We start from the raw sequence: 23,094 nt of genomic DNA, 5'->3' as shown, positions 1-23,094 counted from the left end.
GCTGAGCAGACACACTCTGACTGCAGTAATGTAAGAGGAGACACAGGGGTCTCCTGCAGTGAGAGCCCAGATAAAAGACCCCTTTTGGTCCAACTCAACCTGAATCTGCCAGCCCCCCTTAGACAGCACCGTCTGGAATGCCTAGACTTAACATTCATTATTTACACTCTGTTTCTGACAGACTTCTTTTAATGTTAGGCATGCATTAATACACACACATATTTCACATCGTTTCATAAACAAATAAAGCCTATACACACACACACACACACACATACTTCAATGTTCTTTTATATATCATGCATAGTTACACTTAAATGTATTTCACAGATGAAAGCAGTTATATGCAGTTGCAACTATTATCTTTTCACACACCAATACTCTGTGTATTTGGTGACAAAGTGATTTGATTTTATGTGACCGATTAAAGGGTTAGTTCACCCAAAAATGAAAATTATGTCAGTAATTACTCACCCTTATGTTGTTACAATCCCGTAAGACTTTCGTTTACATTGAAGCCTATGAAGGAGTGAGCCAGCTCTCAGACTTCATCAAAAATATATTAATTTGTGCTCCGAAGATGAACGAAAGTTTAAATTTAGGGTAATGAGACTCAGATTTAGGGTATCACAATTGTATTTTAATGTTTCAACTCACTGTTGAAAATCAAAGCAGAAACAGTTTGCTCTTTGCTTTTTATTAACATGATGGACTGATGCTGTCATGCTGCAATACTGCTGATCCACCCTACCTCAGTGATTTATACATTATTGCGGAGTACGGATTAAGGACACTAAGTGCTAAAATATACCCACCAATGTGTCCACAATACAGTATGCTGAGTTGGAGAGGAAGATCAACATTAAAAAGCCAATGACTCTGCTCGGGAATATACAGCCCGGTATTGATTCAAACGCATAATGATGTCAATGCTGAGTGAAAACTGCTGTATTCCTCTGGAGTGTAAGTGCGATCTGGTCAATAGTTATTGTGTAATCAAACACTCTTTTATGTGTTATTACTGACCAACAGCAATATCCGTTTTATTACTTGGCTTAAAGGGACAGTTCACCCAAAAATGAAAGTTATGTCTTCAAAAAAATAGTGAATGAAACCGTTATTTCTTTGTCTCAGAACACGCCTGAAAACATTCAAATGCACAACATGTCCCAAAGATCTCTGATTATAAATAATAGAGAAGTTTTTGTCTGTGAAGTAGATATGGAACACAGAGGACTGCGTGATGGAGGAATCCACATCAGTCTCACACTTACATACATCATTAGATTATTTTCCTCTGTGAAAGCAGAGCAAATATTTTTCTCTAATGTTTAGATGCGGTTTAATTTTTCTCTGTAGATCTGTAAGAGCAGCACTTCTTCACAGATCTGCCGTCTCATGATGACAGCAACCCACACACACAAACACAACACTGGCTAGCATCCAAAGCACACCATCATATTCACAGCTTTTTCAAGTGCAGCTCGCAAGAAATGTCAAGTGTGCACATAAACATGACAGAAAAACCTCTCAAACTTCTGATGACAATAGCGATCCCTGCCAAATACAGCACTGGCTGCTAGTTTTGAAGATTTTTTTTTTTGAACATTTTGGACCAACTGACAACCCAAATCAATGTAAAATTAACAACCTCAAAACAATAAGTATGTACAAATTAGTATATCTTGAAAAAGCTTTAGCTTTAACATTACTGTTTTGTTCTTATTTACCAGACATCAACTAACTAAATGCTAATTTTAGCTATGACCCAAATGAACCTGTCGCTAGCGAAGCATTTGGATTGAAAACTTATACACTTAAGCATAACCATCAGTTACGTTACTGAAGTGACAAAAGAAACATGCTAGCAGGGGACATTCAGCATGGCTGCTCATTTTCCGTATCAATTGCGCTTGGCTGATTTTGTTTGAGATCTCAGTGGAAATGCAGCTGGATAGTTGGCCATCTCACTGCCTACACAGTCAGCAGACAAAAGACAGTGTGGATTTACAGGGAGCCATGAGTCATAATCCAGTTCTCGGGGCTCTAAAACTGCCAGCCGCCCTTCTCTGGACGGTATCAAAGCGAAACACCTTTGAACTCTTTATTGACCTTGAAAATGGTAACCCAGCAAACACACAGAAAGGCCAACCAGAGCTGTAGTTACACAATCAATACTGCAGAGGCACCTGGCAAAGCAAATTACCCTATTATACCACAGCTTGTGTAGGTGTCCCTCTGAAAGCAAGACATGTGGAGACAAGTAAAAATATGGTTCTCAATTTAGTTGCTCTAAGATCTGGGCACAATCACAAACACGTACCAGTGAGTGACTTTAAAAGGTCGGTCACAAAATGTTCATCCACCTCTGTCCCTTGGCAGAGATCTCATAGTAGTCTGGATGCACCATATTATTACATTTTAGAGTGTCCAAAATGCAATTAGCCTCCTGTCTCAACTATAACACTGAATTATAACTTTTGCTGGGCTTTGCATTACGGTATCCATGAAATGGTAGTGCAGATAGTGCCAATGTCACACACAGGTCCTCTGCTGCCCACGCAATAAACTAGGCCTGATACAGCATTTCATAAAGGATCGATATCTAAAGCTGTCAGACCTGCTGCTAAATAACTGTAGTCTTAAATGAAGTAGACAAGAGAACTGGACTGACCCTATACAGGATCAGCTTATAATGTATAGTCAAAAAGCAAGCAAAAGTTAAAATAAAAATCCTAAAATTTCTGGGGGGAAAAAATGCTAACAAGGCTATATATATATACACCTACATACATACATACATATGTGTTTAAGATTGATAATAAGAAATGTTTCTTGAATACCAGATTAGCAAATTAGAATCATGTGACGCTGAAGACTATATAAATGACTGAATAAATTACCATTTAAAAAACTGAATAGTCATTTAAAATTTTTAACATTTTAATAATACTTAAAAATAATGAGAATAAGAGACTTATTTTAGAAACTCTCTTTCTCTTAATAAATATATACTGTATATGAAAATTACAAATCTTGACAGGGCATGTACTGAAATCCAATATGCTAACATATTATACTATTATACGACATTATACGATAAAATCATATATATTTTATGACCACAGAGAGAGACCAGGTCTTTGTATTGACTGAACTTTTGCTGTACAGTGAACAATTGTCAGCATATAGCAGCCAAGCACTCGGTTGTAAAAGTGTAAGAAGCCAATAAGACTTTGACTGACCCCCCTTTGCAAAACAAACCACAAGAGAGGGTAAAGGCAAGCGCCAGGGAAGGAATTTCAATGGCTGTATACCCTATTGTTCCTTGACCTTTCTGAATTGTCCTTTGCCAGTGGAAAAAAACATTACTTCAACATTAAGAACCACACACATTCATACAAACGCAATGTGGATGCGGTGCTACCAGCAGGTGGTCATTAACCGTTTGGGAGTCTTCCCAAACCACCCCAGCACCCTCAATCTCCCCTTTCATGTTCACACACTCCCTTCAAACTATCAGCCGTATTCAAAACTCCACAGTCCCTCCCCCTCGACAACCCCCAAAACCACAACTCCCAGCGCACACCATTAGCCCTGCTCCCAAGAGACACAGAATTAACTGTTTAGGTTTATGAGCATGTGCACTTACAACAATAATCAACCATTCTGCTAGTTTTCTACACCATTAGTCTAATTTGAGGTGTAAAAATGGAGGTTATTTGTGTTATTTGTCAAAGAACAGATATTTTCACCAGACTGGCATTTAAGAAACGAAACAGTTAGAAGAAAACTGGAAACAATGGGGTCACCAACGGTTGTTCAGTAGACGAAGGCAGACACAAACACACACAGGCACCGCCAAAAACGCATCGACACAGTCCAAACACACACAAGCAGTCTAAACACACGCATAGTCTCTCACACTGTCTGATTAGCATTTCAATAGCGTGACCCCTTTCCCCTCCAACAGATTACCACACAATCCAGCCCGGCTCTCTAGTCATTCATTCAACTTGTCATTCAAAGGCAGGTGTAGCGTTTTGGAAAGGCACAGGCTGGTTGTGAATTCCACCACACTCAGAGCCTTCACATCATGTACTAAAATGAGAAAAAAATCTAAAATGCAACCACGTTTCATTGAGCTTTAACACTCTAAAGTGCTGTTGGGAGTCAACGAGAGCTCCCAAGAGATCTCTTCAGCATCATTGTTGGGAGAAGATGATAATGTAAGCTGAGCAATTGTTACAGTGTCTACATTGATGCAACACTGAAAAAAATCTATGTCAAAAATATTATTTAACATCACTGAACCAACCAACAAAACTCAATGTTATGGGTTAAATCAGGTATAAATAGCTCTTTAAGGTAGCAATTGCAGGTTCCCACTTTGTACAGTGCAGGAACGAGGATGAGAGAAGATCATGAGAGAAAGAGCAGGAACAATGGACTTGGCTGCAGCAAATGTTCACACGTGCTAGTGTTCTCATCTCATCCTCTTACCCCTCCGCTCAATAATGAAGATCCATCATCTCCATCCTCTCTGCCCGTGCCGGTTAAGCCCTCGTTGGCTGAGGACGTCCAAGACTTAGTGTCCCCGTCTCCCTCCAGGATCCCCACCCTCACCACAGTCCAACAGGTGAAATATCAGCGACCAGTCCTGTCAGATTTTAGTGCTCCTGTGGACGTGTGGCTTCGGGTATCTCCACCTAGCCACCGCTGCTCCAAACTGCCTCAGTCCTCCTCACACATACACACACACACTCGCTCCGACCTGCATCGACCGATCATGCGGCCACACACCAACACACACGGACAGAGACGCTACTGATCTGGCAACAGTTGTTGGGCTTTTGGCCACTCCTCTCAGCAAATCACCACCCCTACTCCTGCCTGTCACATTCCCTCCCTCTCTCTGCCCCGTTCTCTCGGTTGTTGCTAGGAAACTATTCCGCTGAGCCGTCCCACAGCTGTGACATCGAGTGGAGCGTGAGTGTGCTCCTTCGCAACACACACTGCTATCTTAAGCCTAACCTCAGCTGTGCTGCATAATACACTTAATTACAGACAATTAACCTTCTCCTCATTTAAGTGTCATGATAAATAAAGCAAATAGATAAATAAGATACAGATACATCAAAGAATCAATAGGGGGTTGATCATGCGCTGCCCTGGAAGCTCTTGTTTTCTGTAAATGTCCTAAAAATAAACCATTAGCCAAGTATTTTTCTTTAAAAATCCCTTATACTACTACTATATCAACAAACATTATAAAACATCATGATGAAGAAATGTTACATTATTAATATACTACAAGCAGAAATGCCACAAATCCAAAGCACAACACTTCATATGGGTCATCTAAGCTCACTGGAAAAACGAACATGTGGTGACTTTCCTGCAAAATGATCTTACGTTGCTTCTTGTACGTTTTGCGACACTTTTAAAGTGGAATGTCCAGTGAGTGTCACTAAAAGCGAGTTCAGTTTCATCTGAAACAGATGAATGTGAATCTGGACAGTTTTATTACTTTAGTTGTGGTGCGTATCGTGACAGTTGGGAAATGAACATTTCTAAATTTCTTGAAAACATTTGAAATAGTTAACCAATAGTTTAAAAAAAAGTGAGGTGGAGTGATGTAATCTTGATCCATGTTTCACACTTTTAATCAAAGTGATTAGTGTTAACCTAGAGTTTAAGGGATAGTTCATATAGGATAGAGTACATTTCTGTCATCATTTACTCACCCTCATGTTGCTCCAAACCTCTATGACTTTCTGGAACAATAAAAGAAGATATTTTGAAGAATATTGGTAATCGAACAGTTTTGGTGTCCATTGACCTTCATAGTATGGACAAAAAAACAGACATTTGTCGAAATATCTACATTTATGTTCCACAGAAGAAAGAAAGTCATACAGGTTTGGAACAAAATGAAGGTGAGTAAATGATGACAGATCTTTCAATTCTGGGTGAACTTTTAAGCACAGTATGACATTATTTATCATTAGCAAACTAATTTAACTTTACAATTGGAAAATTAACTAGAGTTAACTTCCATAACTAAAGTGGTCTTATGACTGATTTATAGAATATCTTAAGAGCTTCCTTAATTAACACTTCTCATAAATTCACAGGCTCACAGCAGCAATGAGCTCTTGCTAGAGGCAAAGACGGATGAAATAAAAATCTAATCAATGGTGAACATTTACACATGTACACTCACACTTCCACAGCTTTGAGTGAGAAGTCTGGTATATGCTGTGCTCTGTTTGTGAACGCATATGTGTGAGGTTTGAGATGCAAGCCTATGCAGGTGCATGAGATACTGTATCTGTGTGTGTAAGAGAGAGAGAAAGCAAGCAATCCTCCTCCATTCTAACTCTCTACTGTGTATCAGTGATGCCCCACTTTCTCATGATTCCCATGAGGTCAGTGCCGCAGCACCGGCAGTTAGTTTTGGCCCAGCGGCTCGACCCGGACCATCCCACCTCTCACGTCCTCAGCTCTCTGTCAGAATTCAGCTCTCTCTCTTCAAATTATCTCAAAATACAGTACACATGATCTCTGTGATGCTGCAGGGATAGACATACAGTCTGAGCTGTAGTTGAGAAGATGGAAGAGAGAGACAGGGAGGGTGGAAACACGAGAGTGGATGCTGCAGATGAAAAGACGATCACACAGCTCTATCACAAACTGGTGCTTGGCTCCTGAAGCTGTTTACAAAGCCAAATCCATTCTATTTCAGACATGTTTGTCCTGCTTTACCCTGATTGTTATTGCAGGTAACTGTGTAAAGAGAGTTGTTTCTGACTGTTATTTCAGTCAGGTGTGGTTGATCTCCACTTGCTTCCTGTTGTCAGATTTCAAAGGAAACACAGTTGCAATTGTATAATTTTCTCACAAACTGTTTTGAACTGTTTGAACATGAAAAATAATGTTGGACCATTGTTACTCTATACACAGCTAGAGTTTTAGAAGAAAAAGTGAATGCTGTTTGACTGTGGAAATGTTGTTGCCATGATGTTGCCATTGCTAAGGTGTTCAGAGTGTCTTTTGACAAAATCTATCTGGGTGCTATATTTCTGGGTGGTTACCAGGGCGTTACTATGAAGCTGATAAGGTGTTCAGAGTGTTGTTTTTTTTTTACAAATGCTATCTGGTTGCTATATTTCTGGGTGGTTGCAAGGAAGTTACTATGCAGTTGCTAAGGTGTTCGAAATATTTAGGCACTTGTTATTTGGTTGCTAGGGTGTCCTGGGTGGTTGGCAAGGTATTACTATGCAGTTGCTAAGGTGTTTAGAGTGTCTTTTGACAAAATCTATCTGGGTGCTATATTTCTGGGTGGTTGCCAGGGCGTTACTATTGAGCTGCTAAGGTGTTCAGAGTGTTTTTGTTGTTGTTGTTTTTTTTTTTTTTTTTTTTATAAATTCTATCTGTTTGATATATTTCTGGGTGGTTGCCAGGAAGTTACTATGCAGTTGCTAAGGTGTTCTGAATATTTTTGGCACTTGTTACTTGGTTGCTAGGGTGTCCAGCATGGTTGCCAGGGCAAGGAATGCAATATCATTGGGGAGTAGAGAGCTCTGGGTAGAGGTAGTGCCTTTGTTTCCTGATTGCTGCACTCAACTATTGAGTGGACGGACACACTGGTCCTCATCCATCTCCTAAATCTCTCACTTCTGGCTCCTAGTGCCACACCCCGGTACACCGCTTCAGCTGGCGGGCTAAACGACGTGAGGGGGTGATGTCCACCCTGCATCACTGGGCGAATGAACTCCCATGACGGAGTCACCGGCCACCTACCAGCTATGGTATCAAATAGCAGGGAAGGCAGATCTCTTCAGCCTTGGCAGGCCATCTGCCTAGGAGCGGGAAACTCTGATGTAAAACCTACGGCCCGAGGACCTCGCTGTCACCGTCCCAGCTTGCTAGGCCATGGCAGTTGAAGCCCGGGCTTAAAGAGTTGGGTTAGTTCTGCGCACACTGCACTCCACTTGAAAACTCCTCTGCGCAGGCAAGAAGGAAATATCCACGTCTAAAAAAAAAGCTATCCACGTGGAAAAGCTGCAGGAGTTGATGCCATCCCTCCTGAGGTATGGAAGAACAGAGGCCCAGCACTGCACACCGAACTCCATGAACTCTTCGTCTGCTGCTGGGAGCAGGGAAAACTCCCTCAAGACCTCCGTGATGCAGTCATTATCACTCTGTACAAGAACAAAGGGGAGAAGTCAGACTGTTCAAATTATCGTGGCATAACACTTCTGTCCACCGCCGGCAAAATCCTTGCAAGAGTATTGCTGAATCGACTGGTACCCACGATAGCAGAAGATCACCTTCCAGAGACACAGTGTGGCTTCAGAGCCAACCGGGGAACCACAGACATGGTGTTTGTCCTGAGGCAGATTCAGGAGAAGTGCCGGGAATAAAACAAAGCGCTGTATGTCACCTTTGTGGATCTGACAAAAGCATTTGATACCGTGAGCAGGCAGGGACTTTGGAAAATTCTGGAAAAGCTAGGCTGCCCACCAAAGTTCCTCACCATGATCATCCAGCTTCATGAAGATCAGTCAGACACAGTAACAACCTCTCGTTCTTGCTCCCACACTGTTTTGTTCACCATTTTGTTCAGCATGATGCTCTAGCAGACTACAGAGACTACAGACTACTCTCCTGTATGGCGCCGAGTCCTGGGTCACGTACCGTCATCACCTGAGACTTCGAGCGTTTCCATCAGCGCTGCCTCCGCACAATCCTCAACATTTGTTGGAGTGACTTCGTCGCCAACACTGAAGTCCTCGAGTCAGAGGAGGTTACTAGCATCGAGGCCATGGTCCTCAAGGTACAACTTCACTGGGCAGGGCACGTCTCCAGGATGGAGAACCACCGCCTACCTAAGATCGTGCTGTACTGGGAACTGTCCTCTGGCTACTGCAACATCGGGGCACCGCGAAAGCGATACAAAGACTCCCTGAAGAAGTCCCTCACTGCTTGCTGCATCGATCACCGTCAGTGGGCAGCACAAGCAGATGATCGCGACTCCTGGCGGCGCACAGTCCATCAGGCTACCTCCCTCTTTGAAGATGCCCGCAGGGCCAGTACAGAGGACAAAAAGGAGAAGAGGAAAGAACCGTGTCCCCTCAGCACCTATCCTGGCCCAGACCTTTACCTGCAGCCACTGTGGCAGAACCTGCCTGTCCCGCATAGGCCTCGTCAGCCATCAGCGTGCCTGTAGAAGACGTGGATGTCCTTCCTAAATCTTCGTTTGCGAAGCCAAGCCATGACTATGCAGGTGCTAAGGTGTTCAGAGTGTTTTTTGACAAATGCTATCTGGTTGCTTTATTTCTGGGTGGTTGCCAGGGTGTTACTATGCAGTTGCTAAGGTGTCCAGAGTGTTTTTTGACAAATGCTATCTGGTTTCTATATTTCTGGGTGATTTCCAGGGCATTACTATGCAGTTGCTAAGGTGTTCTAGGTGTTTTAGACGTCTGCTATCTGGTTGCTAGGATGTTCTAGGTGGTTGCTAGGGGTCTAACTGGTTGCTATGCGGTTGCTTACTCTACAGAACTTTAATACTTGGCACTAAGGGTTTGTTCAATCTAATAACAATAGTGAAGCTTGCAAGCAACAGTCATAATAATGAAGAGAGGTAATAAATAAGGAGTATATCAGTGATTAGTAAGACCTAAGATTTATATAAGACAGAAAACGTTTAGGCTGTTAACTGCAACTGCTCTCTAATATGTGTGAATGATTGCTTCAGGCTTTAATTTAAACAGAAGCCTTTGTGTGCATATGAGCACAGCTTTTATCTCTTCTAACTTTCTCTTTTCTCTTTCCCATCTTTATTGTGACTGACAGCTGGTAGATTAGGAGGACTGCTGGAATGTGAAGAAAGACGAGGAGAAAAGTGGGAAAGAGTATAAGAGAGGGAGGCCACAAACAGACCCAATGAGCCCAAAAAAAGCACAAGGAATCAGACAACATACACATACTGGTCAACAGCAAATTTTCATCAGTTGATACATATAAATATCAACAGTCCTAAAAATGAAGACGCTCAACCGAAACCTCAAATATTCAAGTAGCTACTAGTGTAACACAGAGTGGATTGTAAAATGAAAAGAAGACAAAGCGAGTGAGCAAGAGTAAGAAGCAGACAGAAGAGCAGGAGGGAACACAGTGAACACAGGCTTGGCAGTTTGGGCACAGTGTGCATACAAATGACTGTATTCCTCTATAATCCAAAACCAGGGGTCTCAATCGGTGGATTGCAAGGTATAACTGGGTCACAGGTCTGTTCTGATAGGCTCACGGACAGCAAAAAGAAAAGCTAGATCCAAAGAGTGAAATACAACTAACCATATAATCATGCAAAGAAACTACACAAAGTAGCCTATAAGAAAATGCAACCAAGACTACATTAATTATGAGTTCATTTACATTGAAAATAAACAGTTTGTGTAGACCACAATTTGTTTTCTTGTTATGTCTGTTGGAAAAATAATGATTAATAAATAAATAAATCTGCCTGAGCTGATTTGCTGGTCTTAGCTGGCTCCCCAGCCTAGTCAAGCTGGTTTTAAAGGGGGTTTGGGCACTTGGTCACTCTGCTAAACAACTTGACGGGGCGGGGAGACAATCTTAAACCAGCTAAAACCAGTTTAAACCAGCTTAGGCTGTGTTAAGTGTCTTTTTCCAGCGGGGATGTTAATAGTTTTTTCATAATATTAAGTCTATTATTCAGTCATAGTAATCTTCAAACATTTCAATGTTTAATTATAATGTTGTTATTGTTAACTAAAAATAAAACTTTTAAAATCCTGTTTGGCCATTGGAATAAAGCTGATATAAAATAAAAATCTAAATATTAGAGGAAAACTTTAAAAACTGAAATAGAAACTGCCTAGCAACTTACTGAAATAAATAAGTTTAGGTACAAAATTAGTTTTGCAACGTAAACTTTTAAATTAAAAGTAAATTTAATAAAAGATTAAAATGAAAAATTAAAATTTAAAAATAAAAGCTATAGTGCAAAAGAGGTCATATTCATGCTGTGCAAATGGCTCCAACCAACATGCTGACATTTTATCTAATGGTAGTGATAAAAGGCAACCTCGAGCTCATGCTGTGCGTGACAGTTGGCTACTTGAAGAGAAAGCTCGTACTTAACATGTGATGTCATTGTGGCAGCGCATGCACTCAGAAGAACCTGGCTGCTCACATCAACCCAGACAGAGAGAGGAGAGGATGTTGAAAGCTTGATGGCAGTGATTGAACTCATTACTGCGTAGTGAGTTTTTCAAATAACTTTTGATGTCCTTTTATTTGGCATACACATGACATTCAATCTCTCTCTCTCTCTCTCTCTCTCTCTCTCTCTCTCTCTCTCTCTCTCTCTCTCTCTCTCTCTCTCTGCACAGTCAGTATTGACAGAACACATCATCCGTCTTTCATATTTTCTTTCTCATCAAAATTACATTGTCACTACAATCCTATACGTTTTTCCTCTCTCTCTCTCTCTCTCTCTCTCTCTCTCTCTCTCTCTCTCTCTCTCTCTCTCTCTCTCTCTCTCTCTCTCTCTCTCTCTCTCTCTCTCTCTCTCTCTCTCTCTCTCTCTCTCTCTCTCTCTCTCTCTCTCTCTCACACACACACACACACACACTTTGAAGAACATTGGGTTCCAAACAAAATTGGACCTCATTGACTTTCATTGTATGGACAAAAAACAAAAATGTTTCAAAAATATTTTCTTTTGTGTTCTACAGAAGAAAGAAATTAAGCCTCCTTTAGGCTCACAGGAAGCAGGCACTGGCCTGTGAAATTCAATGTCACATGGAGCAGTGTTGCAGCAGTGCTCCTGATGAAGGGAGAGATGTGGTGCATGAAAGCCGAGGGCTTTTTACTCACACTGAAACATCTTCATCATACACTGTCGCGGTGCATCTCATTTCAACACGCGTCTGTGCTTAAAATACCAACAGCTTGAATCTCACCTGCTTAAGCAAAAATATGCTTTTTATGCATTCATTCTGCTCTGAGCAGATACAGATACTGGACCTTATGAGGATGTCTGCGCAGATTTAGATGCTGCTGATAGACAGCTGATACTACAAAGATATAACACAGTCAGTTAGACACATTCACAAAAGTAAACAACATGTGTTTGCAAGTTGTGTATATTTGGCAAGTTAGTCAATTTTAAAAGTGTCTATTTGTGTCTATAGACACATGTCATATATATGGGGCCAAACAAGGATGCATTAAATTGATCAAAAGTGATGGTAAAGACATTTATAATAGATTTCTATATCAAATAAATGCTGTTCTTTTGAGTTTTCTATTCTTCAAAGATTCCTGAAAAGAAATGTACAGTATGCAGTGACAAGATGTGTCTTAAATCTAGATTTAAACAGTCAGAGCCCCAGACATTCTCAGGAAAACTCTGAAATAGCCTTCCTGATAATGTTCCAGGCTCAGACACACTCTCATAGTTTAAATATAGATTAAAAACACATCTCTTTAGCCAAGCATTCACATAATGCATCTCATAAAATTGCACTCCCCCAGTTATATCAGATCAGATGCACATGATGATCTTTTTGCTTGAAACACTTTGACACAGTCACCTCTGATAACAGATTACTCTAAACTGAGGTTTGCACAAAAATGTTATGTTATCGACATTGATAATAATCAGAAATGTTTCTTAAGCAGCAAATCAGCATATTAGAATGATTTCTGAAGGATCATGTGACACTGAGGACTGGAGTAATGATGCTGAAAATTCAGCTTTGCATCACAGGAATAAATTACATTTTAAAGTAGAAAGTAAATTTCATCGGTACAAAACTTTTATGTTGGCTTGGCAAAGCCTTTTCTGAAAGTTTTAAAGTTTTTTATGCTTTTTAACATGTTTTATAATGTTGCTAGCAAGTTTTATCATGTTGCTAGTGTACTACACTAGCATGTTTTAGCTCATTGTTAACATTTTATTTAGTTGCTAGCATGATTTAACATTTTCTAACATGTGTCTAGAATGTTTCAGCATTTTTTCTAGCATTATGTAACGTTGCTAATATGTTTTAACATTATTTTACATTTTCTAGCATGATCCTAACATGTTTTAGCATTTTTCTAACATGTTTTAGCATGCTGCATGTTTTAACATTTTTCTAGCATGCTTTAAAACATTGCTAGCATGATCCTAGCATGTTTTATCATGTTGCTAGCATGTATTATTGCAAAGTTAACATGATCCTAGCATGTTTCAACATGTTGTTAACATGTTTTAGCACCAAATGCTAAGTCCAAATTGAAAGCCCATCACGCAATCTTCAGTACCTACTGTATATTATCCATTATTTACCATCTCTGGTGTACACTAGGTTTGGTGAGACTACTAGGCTGTGAGAATAGAAAGTAAAAATTGCACATTGTATTCCTTAGAAGTCAACAACAAAAGAGTTTAATAATATAATATTAATAATATCTCTAGAAAAAAGGAGCACAAAAGGGACAAGCACCTCAACACATGCTCTTCTAGCCTCTCTCTCTCTCTCTCTCTCTCTCTCTCTCTCTCTCTCTCTCTCTCTCTCTCTCTCTGTGGTTATCCATCAGTGTAATCAATGTGACAGGCTCATTAGTGCTCTGATTCAACTATCATTCAGCAGCAGTCACTCAGAAGAAACATCTCTGAGTTCAAACTCCAATCACAATTGATCTGTACCGAGCACAATACATACACATACACACACATACACACACACACACCGATGAACCCAGACAAATCACAGCTCCACACACACAACTAAAATATGAGCTTCGCGTTTGAATGTTGTCAAAAGGAATTGTTTTGTCTCTGAGTGTGATTTTATTAAAACTAAGACATAGCATCTTTTTTGTCATTTTGTTACATGAAGGTCACATTAAAAGTGCCTTAGTAACTTTAACCTTTTTTAATTATTATTTAAATGCCCAGAGCCAGATTTTCAATGTTAAAATATGAAAATTATATTTTTTAAACTAAGATCATCTACACAAAGTGTTAAATCAACACACATCATTTCAATATCTACTGTGTGGAAATTAATTCCTGCATTTTTAAACAAATTACAACTGTGGGTTATTTTTTTTTATGTTATTTTCACCCCAGACAAACATTTTCCACTAATAGTCTTATCAAAAACTTTAGTGTACTTAGTTATCAAAGAGAAAAGAAAATGTCAGTGGAGAACATTTGTGTGTCAGTGAAGGATATAGTATTAACATAAGTAGCATTAACAGATCAAGTAAGCCATTAACTGTTCTCAAGCAGGTCCTATAGACGAGACATAACATGCTTGGTCAATCTGATCAGCTGTCTGTAACCTTAATCTCTAAATCATGCTGTGTGTGTCCTGGCGGGAACACATATAATTATCCATACACACACACTTTGAAGACTTCACCAAACACAGTGAATAGTATTGTTAATAGTATGTTAAAAAGCAATGTGTTACTATGACAGTGTTGCTTTGTGACAGCCACCACGACACTACACTACTATGATCGGAAAACTGTGCTACCTGACAGATGACAGTGAGAACATGTCTGACACAGAAATGGCACAAAATTAGTGAGAGGTGCATGCTGGTCCAATTAGAAAATATGTTCATGACATGGAAGTAATCATGCCATTCACTGATATTCTATCTTATGGTGTCAGTTTATTCATCAAAGAAAATTAACATTTCAATGTTTTTTTGTTTTGGAAAGAGAGAGAGAGAGAGAGAAGAGAGAGAGAGGAGAGAGAGAGAGAGATGAGAGAGAGAGAGAGAGAGAGAGATGAGAGAGAGAGAGAGAGAGAGAGAGAGAGAGAGAGAGAGAGAGAGAGAGAGAGAGAGATAAAGGTGCTCTGCAGAAGATCAATGCAAAGCTTCAGTCCAGTGTTCATTTGAAGTGCTAATAGAACCGTTTGCAGCAGAGCACAGAAAAAGCAAAGAGCAATGCAGTAGATGACACAGACTTCATTTGCACATCCTCACACGATAGCCATTACACAATTAAAAAATAAAATAAAGAAAAAAGCTGTAGTGCAGGAGGTATCATGGAAATATTCCTAAAACCTGCGCCACCCTCTATATCAACAATATAGAAAACATTTCCTGTAACTGTTGGAAAAATGATAGTTAGCTTTTGCAGCAGCTGGATTTTCCAGAGAGCAAATGAGCAGGAATGAATGATACTAAAATTACAAATGTACTAAAACATGCTGCTCAGACTGTGAACGTCTCAAACAGGCAATGTTTTAGCTACATAATTAGCCAGTCTTCTAGAATGATTCATATTTCTCTCCTTTTCTCTTCATATTTCTCAACAGTTTCTTTCGGGTATTACTGTGTAATTACTATGTAATTATTAGTGTCTTAAAATGAATGACAATATGGTTACGAAGCTCATCATTACATTCCTAGTGTGAGTGAATGTGTCTTTTTCAGACTGTGAAGGAGGTCTGTTCACTGCTGCTGCTGCAGTGTTTAATATCCACAGGGACACTATGATCCAGCTTCACTCCGAAGTGCATTGTCTGACTGATAAAACACTCAAAATTATCCATGCATTACTGCAATAATGAATAAGCTATTTTAGATTATAACTGGTGATGGATGATACAAATGGATAGACCAGTATGGCGCATGTATAAAATCTGCATAATGCCATTTTTTCCTAAATGAAAAACACTAATCCTTGCGATTCACATGCATGTATAATATTATCTCCAAAGTGTTGCTGTATTTGTTATGAATGCGGTTTCAATCGTTGTTTTGAGTTACATGCATCTCATATCTTTCCAAACACTGCCACCTAGTGATGATGCCAACACTGTTGCAGTCACCTGCTCCATTCTAATATTAGAAACAGCTCTTATGCTTACTATGTGATGTTGTAGTACTAACTGTATTGACTGATATTGACTGTAAAGATCTATATCTTTAAAATCTATAAACTGAGTAATAAGAGTGAAAACTTTAGGTTTTCAACAATAGAATTTGCCAAATTTTTACTTATGGAAAACATTTACTCTGAACAAATGTATAATTTAAAAAAAAAGTGTAAATTGCAAATAACCCTCCATTCTGCTAAATATCAAATAGCTGTATAACTGAAAACAGGCACTGTTTATTTAAAAACCCATATATATCTGGATGTATGAATGGGCTTGTTCATTAAGCTTTTTATCAAAGTCCGAGAAAATACACCTAACAGCTTTTAACATGAATGAAAACAATATAGATACTTTGATTATGAAGGATTTCACACTATCACCTTCACTTATAAAGAGACCTGTGGTCAACAATGGGAGGACTTTGATGTGTCCAAATGGTACAGTTGCAGTGTACAGAAACAGATTTGCATTTCTGTCTGCTTCCCAGCATTAAATTATTTTTGATATTTATAATTCAGGGGGATGAGGCTGGCCAATAAAGTGTGTATATGCCCTATTAAGGTGTTTAATTAAAGGTATAGTGGAGGATCTTTCCGAATTTTAGATAAGACCCGCCCTCTCCACTTTTTGAATAAGTTTGATTGATTCACCAGAATGATTGACAATTAGGAGGACCAATAGTATAGGTGATCCACCCGGAAGTAAAAAATCCTCCATTATACCTTTAATATTTATGCTCCATTTTTTGCAAGACAAAAGAGTAAGACTAGCCTACATCTTACATACAAATATCTGCTAAAAGTGAATTTTGAAGACCTTTAAGAAAAACAAAGTGTGTAGCCTAATTATTTGCATAAAAATACATATAAATGTCTTTGTATACAGTATGTGTCGATGGATGTCAGGAATCCCCTCCACTCGAGCTGTTTGACTGACAGCTCCATTGAGTCATATACAGCATGCTGACAGGAGCCATTAAAACGTCCCGAGTCAGGTTATGTTTTACAAGGCTTAAACGGTAACTCAAGCAGAAGCCTGTGAAACAGTGGCAGTATGGATTGCTGTGTGTGTGTGTGACTGAGAGCTGACATGCTGGGGGAGGCGGTGTTTTGGCTCTACTTACTCTAATCCATCAAGTTCATACAACCCAAGCACTGAATTGCTAGTAAGGCAGACGAAAGGAAGGTCATTCCTTGTTATATCAGAGAACAATGCATCTCTCCATTAAGTGTCCTAATGCGTCTAGACACATTGCCAACAGAAGTGCTTACAGTTTCTGGCTTGCTGTTGGGTTGCCTGCCTCAATATGGTGCAATGAACACCATAAGAACAAGCAGGAGTGCTTGCCTCCCAGTAAAGTGAACCAAAACCTATGCAACAATTTTTTTTTGCCTGTTTCACAAATAGGGAAAACTCAAAATACAAGTCAGTCAGAGACAAAATCCCTTTCTTCCACTAGAGAAAAATCTTAACACATTACACAGAGAAACCTTTAAACAATAAAACCTCTATACACAACTTTTAGACTTTCAGTAGTTAGGTGACTCTATTGATTCTGTCAATAGCCACTAATCCAATGCGGTGCAATTAGGTGCATGTGCACAATGACAAACATGCAGTGTTTTCAGCTGATCAGACCCAGTGTCTTGTTTTTTGGGGGGCCAACAGTCTAATTGGGCATGTCATGTGGGAAAGGGGAAAAACCTTCAAGTAGCCAAACATAGAAATCTGCCCACCTGATAGTAGTAGCCATTGTCCGTCTGGTATGGCTGTGCTCCGATGTTGGGGGTCCCAAGTGCAGTTTTCAGAATCTCTTCACAGCCTGAATCACATAGAAAGAAACATTAGTCCTGTGAAAACACGTCTCATTAAGCCCAAATAAGTAAGAGATAATGTGCAGTCAGTCGGTTTGGGTGCAGTTTACGGCTGTGTTCAAAAGCTTAGGCAGCTGACTTGTTGCTGAATATTACTAAATGAATATTTAATTACTACAATACTAATTTCTCACGAGAAATGACATCAAAAGTGGAAAACATACATTTACGCATAAACTGCACCACCAACCGCACCTTTCAGATGCCATCTTTATTTTTTAACATAACTGCCACAGAATGGAGTGCACGGAATTGTGGGATATCAAAGGCAGTGAAAGATACATATACGCAGCCTTCAAAAATCCATCAGATGAAGGTATCTCAGGAGACAGGAAGTGAAGCTAACATTGGTTTTGGACGTGCGTTGATGTCTTCCCACCTTGGAATGCGTCCTCCGAAGGCAGCATTTTTTAAGCTTTCAAACGCAACCTAAACATCACTTAATCCATGGCTACTCAGCAAATAAATAAAAAATGACATGTATATTAGAAAAAATAGTCAATAGACCTATCAACAAGACGAACACTACAACAATGAATCAATTTCATTTTCAAAAACAATCGATAAGTGAAACAAAAGATGGAACCAGTTGTGTCATACGAGAAACATGAAAGTAGCCCAAAACCCTGTAGCAATCGTGGTTTGGGGGGGGGGGGGGGGGCTTTAACCTGCGGGCTAGAAAAAAACAACCCGTGGCAACAGTGCAAAAGTGCCATAGTTGACAACGAAAATTAGGAAATATCTGACTGCTGAATGCTATCAGAATAGAGTACTCCAGAGCACTGTGTAAAAAAGTTGTATAAATTTGTGGCACAAATCCCGAATCTTTTTCTGCACTGATATGCTATACATTCCTGTAAATTCCACCTCATTTAAAGGGATAGTTCACCCAAAAATGAAAATTCTGTCATCAATTACTCACCGCCATGTCGTTCCAATCCTGTATGCATTTCTTATTTTCTGCAGAACACGAAAAAAGAAGATATTTTGAAGAATGTTGGTAACAAAACAGTTTTGGTTCCCATTCACTTACATTGTAATTTTTGTCCATACAATGGAAGCGAATGGGATTAAAAACTGTTTGGTTACCAAAATTCTTCAAAATATCTTCTTTTGGAATGACATGAGGGTGAGTAAATAATTTTTGATTGGACTATCACTTTAATTCAAATTTCGAATGTGCTTTATGAAAGTACAAAATTAGGCTATTGATTAAGTTTGCATCACCACAACAACTACATTAGTTTAGAAGGATTTGCTTATATCTATTATATTTTTCATTAGAGAATCTCAGATGTACAAGAAATGTGGCTTTCTGATTTACCAGACACTGCGGCCATTGTGCAGTACGTATAATTCAGCTTCTGCTACTTTAAATTTCAGATCCCTATTTGACGACATCTTCTCTCAACCCATGCTTGAATTATTGAACTATACACACTGTAAAATTTAGGCCTCCTTTGCTCCACTTACAAGAAAAATGTCAAGATCCTCATTTTGATAAAAACTGAAAGTTCAACATTAGATATTATGTTGGAAAGGGGAATTGTTCTCTTAAATATAAGGCTATATTGTTGCTCACACACACACACACAGACAAGCCCATCTGCAGAAATACAACAGGCTAAGTAAAATGCCATGAATAAATAACGTACTGAGAGCCACAGCGTAGGGCAGCCAAGGCCTTGACTCCATTTATAGTCACATAACATGAAGTGCAGTGAAGGTTTGGAGCTCTGTGCAACATCTCAAGTGGGCCACAGCTCGACTTGGCTCCGGGAATGTCCCAAATGGGAACATATTGTGGGCAATACATAAATATATAAAGCTGTACACAAAAAGTCAGTTTTAGCAGATACCAAAGGCAGACCAATAGTAAAGCAGTGGTACAATAATACACCATACACAACAGCAGAGCATCCTATGGGACCTCAAAAGGATAGGCAACATAGGCTTTAGCTTTGTAGACTTGGTGTGCGTGCTGGGGATCAGGGATTAGGGGATTCATTAAGGAAAGAGTGAGTGGGAAGACCACTGGGGCTCATTAAACACTCTGGGACAAAGTCTTTCGGCCTGGAGCCCATTTGGCCTGCTTACTTCTACCTCTTCAGTCACTTCCACAGAGCGCTGACAGAGAGACGTTGTACCCGGATCCCCGTGCCTGCCTGTGGCCTGCCCATTCAGCTGGCAGATCTGGGCTTCAAAGGTCTGCCAAGCAGCGCGAGTGTCTCTGCCTGACAAATGTAACCCTGTTTACTGTGCTCTTAATGACAGTGAAATAGGGAAAAGCGAGTGCTCCCATCTAGACAAGACAATAAGTGTCCTAAAACAGCTATAAATAATGTGAAATTAGACTGCTGAACCATGATTACACAGTAACAGACGGTGTCTGTGAAACCCTAAAAAATATCCCATAGTGATGCTTGACACTATAATCAGGAATAAAGTCCCCCCTTCTTTTAACTGAGAAGCACAACCCACGCTAACAAGTGAATTACTATGCTGTCATTATATGGGAAAATATTTCAATCTGATAAACCTTAATTAAAGGCACACCCAGAGATGCTCGTAAATTTGCTGTTCAAATGTGGTTATTTTCAATTAGGCAGATCAAGAGTGTTCAGCGTTGAAGCAGAGATCTCTAATCAGATTGTGCTCACTCAAGCTATTCATTATTCCTTGCAATTCTACACAGAGAAGGGAATGCTAAAAAGACAGAGCTGAGGTGCACCTTTATCGATCTTTGGATTCTTCAGATGAATTGTTCAATAAAATGAAGTGATAATACTAGTCTGGAGATAAAATTGCATTTATTCATCGTTTGGCACACTTTGTGCTGAAATTAAAACCAGTGTGTGACAGAACATAAGAGATGTGCTCTTTATTTGATGCCACAGTATGAACATTTAGGGCTGAAAGGAAGCTATAGTATGTATACAAATAATTTTCATAATCAGTATTTTAATCTTGTTTTCCAATAAAAATAACTTTAAAATAAGATACATTTACATACATTATTTAATTTCTATTACATTATTTAATTATTAAACCTTTTTCATTGGGGTGAAGCAGGGATTCCGAAACTTTTTTGATTGCTGATCCCCTTTTACCTAAAATATTAATTTAAAGTACTGCCTTAGATTTTAAGTTAATATTTCAATAATTTAACAACACATTTGCATGTTCAGATTTCTCTGATGTTGGTTAATGGTCCCATAACATGCAGGTAAACAAATTTAATTATTTAATTATTTTTAGTGTGTTATTTTGATTGTGTGTTTTATATTGTATTTTGATTGTTTTGTATTTTAAAATGTATTTAATTTATTATTTATATTTAATTTATTTGTTTTAATGTTACAATTTTATGATTTAATTCATTATTAACTTTTCATCATCAAATGAACCCCCAACAATTTCCTCATGAACCCTGCAGTAAAGGTAAAAAAAAAAATTATTATTATTTTACATCGTTTTTCTTCTCAAGTATATAGTTTTGAGGATGTTTTGATATTTTTACTGGAAAAAGATGCTTTTTGCAGTGTAGCTCATGATTTCATGATTTGATGTTTTTAGAATCCCTTTGATCTAATGAGAACAGATTCATCAATGGTATATATGGGCATGAAATACTGCTCGAGGAGTCCGAGGAGAACCGTCCTCTTACCTTTGATTGCAAACACTCCATGACAGAAATCTTTGAAGTTAATTCTGCCATGAGCATTGGGATCCAGGTACTTGGCAAACTTCTTAACCTGAAAAAAAGAAAAAAAGAGGACAGTCGTAAGAATGGGAAGCACAAAGTCACCTTAATGAGGAGGGCGATCACCTGACATGTTCAGAATGGTACCTTCCTAAAGATAAATGGGAAACTGTGTGTATTATCAGTGGTCAGCTTCACCTCCCACAGATGATGCAGTAGAGCAGCTGCTGTCAGGATGTGTCGTCTCCCACTGTCAGCAAGTCTTTGTGTTGGACAGCTGTCCAAGAGAAATAGACTGATCCTGACATTCTGCTGACACGTGACACGACTCGCTTACTCAACTCATAGACGATTTGCCTTCAAACACCTTGGCCAAGCGTAGCTGTATCTTATAAACCATGTTTTTCTGATAACAGTGAATACTGTATTGCTCAGCGGTTGCTTTTTCGTGACTTAGAAGACTTAAGAGTTCTCAGTTATGTTTAAGTCTCAAATGTTCTTGTCCAACATTTCCTAAAGATGACACACAGACCATTGTTAACATACAGTCTGTTTAAAGCTATCAAATGTGAAATGTGAAAAGCATAGCTCAGATAATTTGGTCTTGGAAGAATTTGATGAGAAATGTTCATAGTGATTTAAGGGGCTTTCGCACCAGATAGTTCTAGGACTAGCCACTGGGCTGGTTCCCCAAGAACTAATGTTTCCCCTAGGAACGTTTTCCTGGTTGCATTCGCACCGCCAGTAGGAACTCTGAAATGACGTAAGCCGCGCTTGTTGTTGTGACTTTTATTTTGATGGCGCTGAGAACGCCAGAGCCTGAGCAAACATTCTCCGTGTTCATTAGTTTACGATCTGTCTAACAGTATGTTATTAGATAAAACTATTATACATAACGTTAGACAGTAATGAAAAGTTCTTAGCGTTTGCCGTGTGGTTGATGTACAGTGTTGCTAGCAGAGCAGAAATACATGATCATGTTTCACTTGGTCCCCTCAAAGTTGTGTTGGATTTTGTCCTCCGCGTAAAGGTCCCATCTATCACTGTTTTCCATGTTCGTAGAGTTAGTTTGTGGAGTAAATATATAGGCTATAATCTGTGCGTTTACACAGCCTTTTTAAAAATGGCGGGTACTGGTGTTTAGCGTGCGCTCGGCCAATAAGCGTACACTAACGTCACGGATAGTTCCTATAGCGCTGGTTTAGACCCTACTCTGAAGTAGGAGCTAAATTAGTTCCTCCAAAAGTAGTTCCTAGAGCTAAAATAGTTCCAGCGGTGCGAACGCGCCAAAATCTGGGTACTTCCACCAATAGTTCTATAGGAACTATGAAAAGGTTCCTCCGGTGCGAAAGCCCCTATAGATGAGATTGAAATTTCTTTTTTCTCTAGCAAATGTCTTCATTCGAACATCTATATGAAATTGAGACATTAAGGTTTGTTTGTTTGTTTATGCCAGCTACCTTGGTTGTATGGTGAGGGAGATATCAAGAAGATCTCATTAGTCATTTTTCATTCCTATGGGAAAGTTGCCCTTAAGGGCTGCCAGACTTGTTCGAGTTTATGAGAAAACGTTCCATGGTAACACAGAA

The 23,094-nt window shown here is 39.3% G+C and overlaps 1 protein-coding gene across 2 annotated transcripts in view; it reads right to left on the bottom strand.

The window, feature by feature from the left end:
* rab11fip4a (RAB11 family interacting protein 4 (class II) a) overlaps positions 1–23,094 on the bottom strand; it is a 45,717-nt gene that overhangs the window by 15,290 nt on the left and 7,333 nt on the right. Inside the window, exons 2-3 of one of the 2 annotated variants that reach the window (XM_079883069.1) lie at positions 21,470–21,557; positions 17,665–17,750 (exon numbers count right to left, since the gene is read on the bottom strand). In XM_079883069.1, the coding sequence (XP_079739195.1) occupies positions 17,665–17,750; positions 21,470–21,557 (174 nt within the window). Of the gene's footprint in view, positions 1–4,503; positions 4,921–17,664; positions 17,751–21,469; positions 21,558–23,094 lie in introns of those variants that run through there. The other variant, XM_079883070.1, reaches the window with a different exon arrangement.

The sequence above is a fragment of the Squalius cephalus genome (assembly GCF_949319135.1).
Source record: "Squalius cephalus genome assembly, chromosome: 1".
In the NCBI taxonomy this organism is placed as follows: Eukaryota; Metazoa; Chordata; class Actinopteri; order Cypriniformes; family Leuciscidae; genus Squalius; species Squalius cephalus.
Note: the sequence above shows the minus strand (reverse complement) of the source record. Positions and strands in the feature narration are given on the sequence as shown.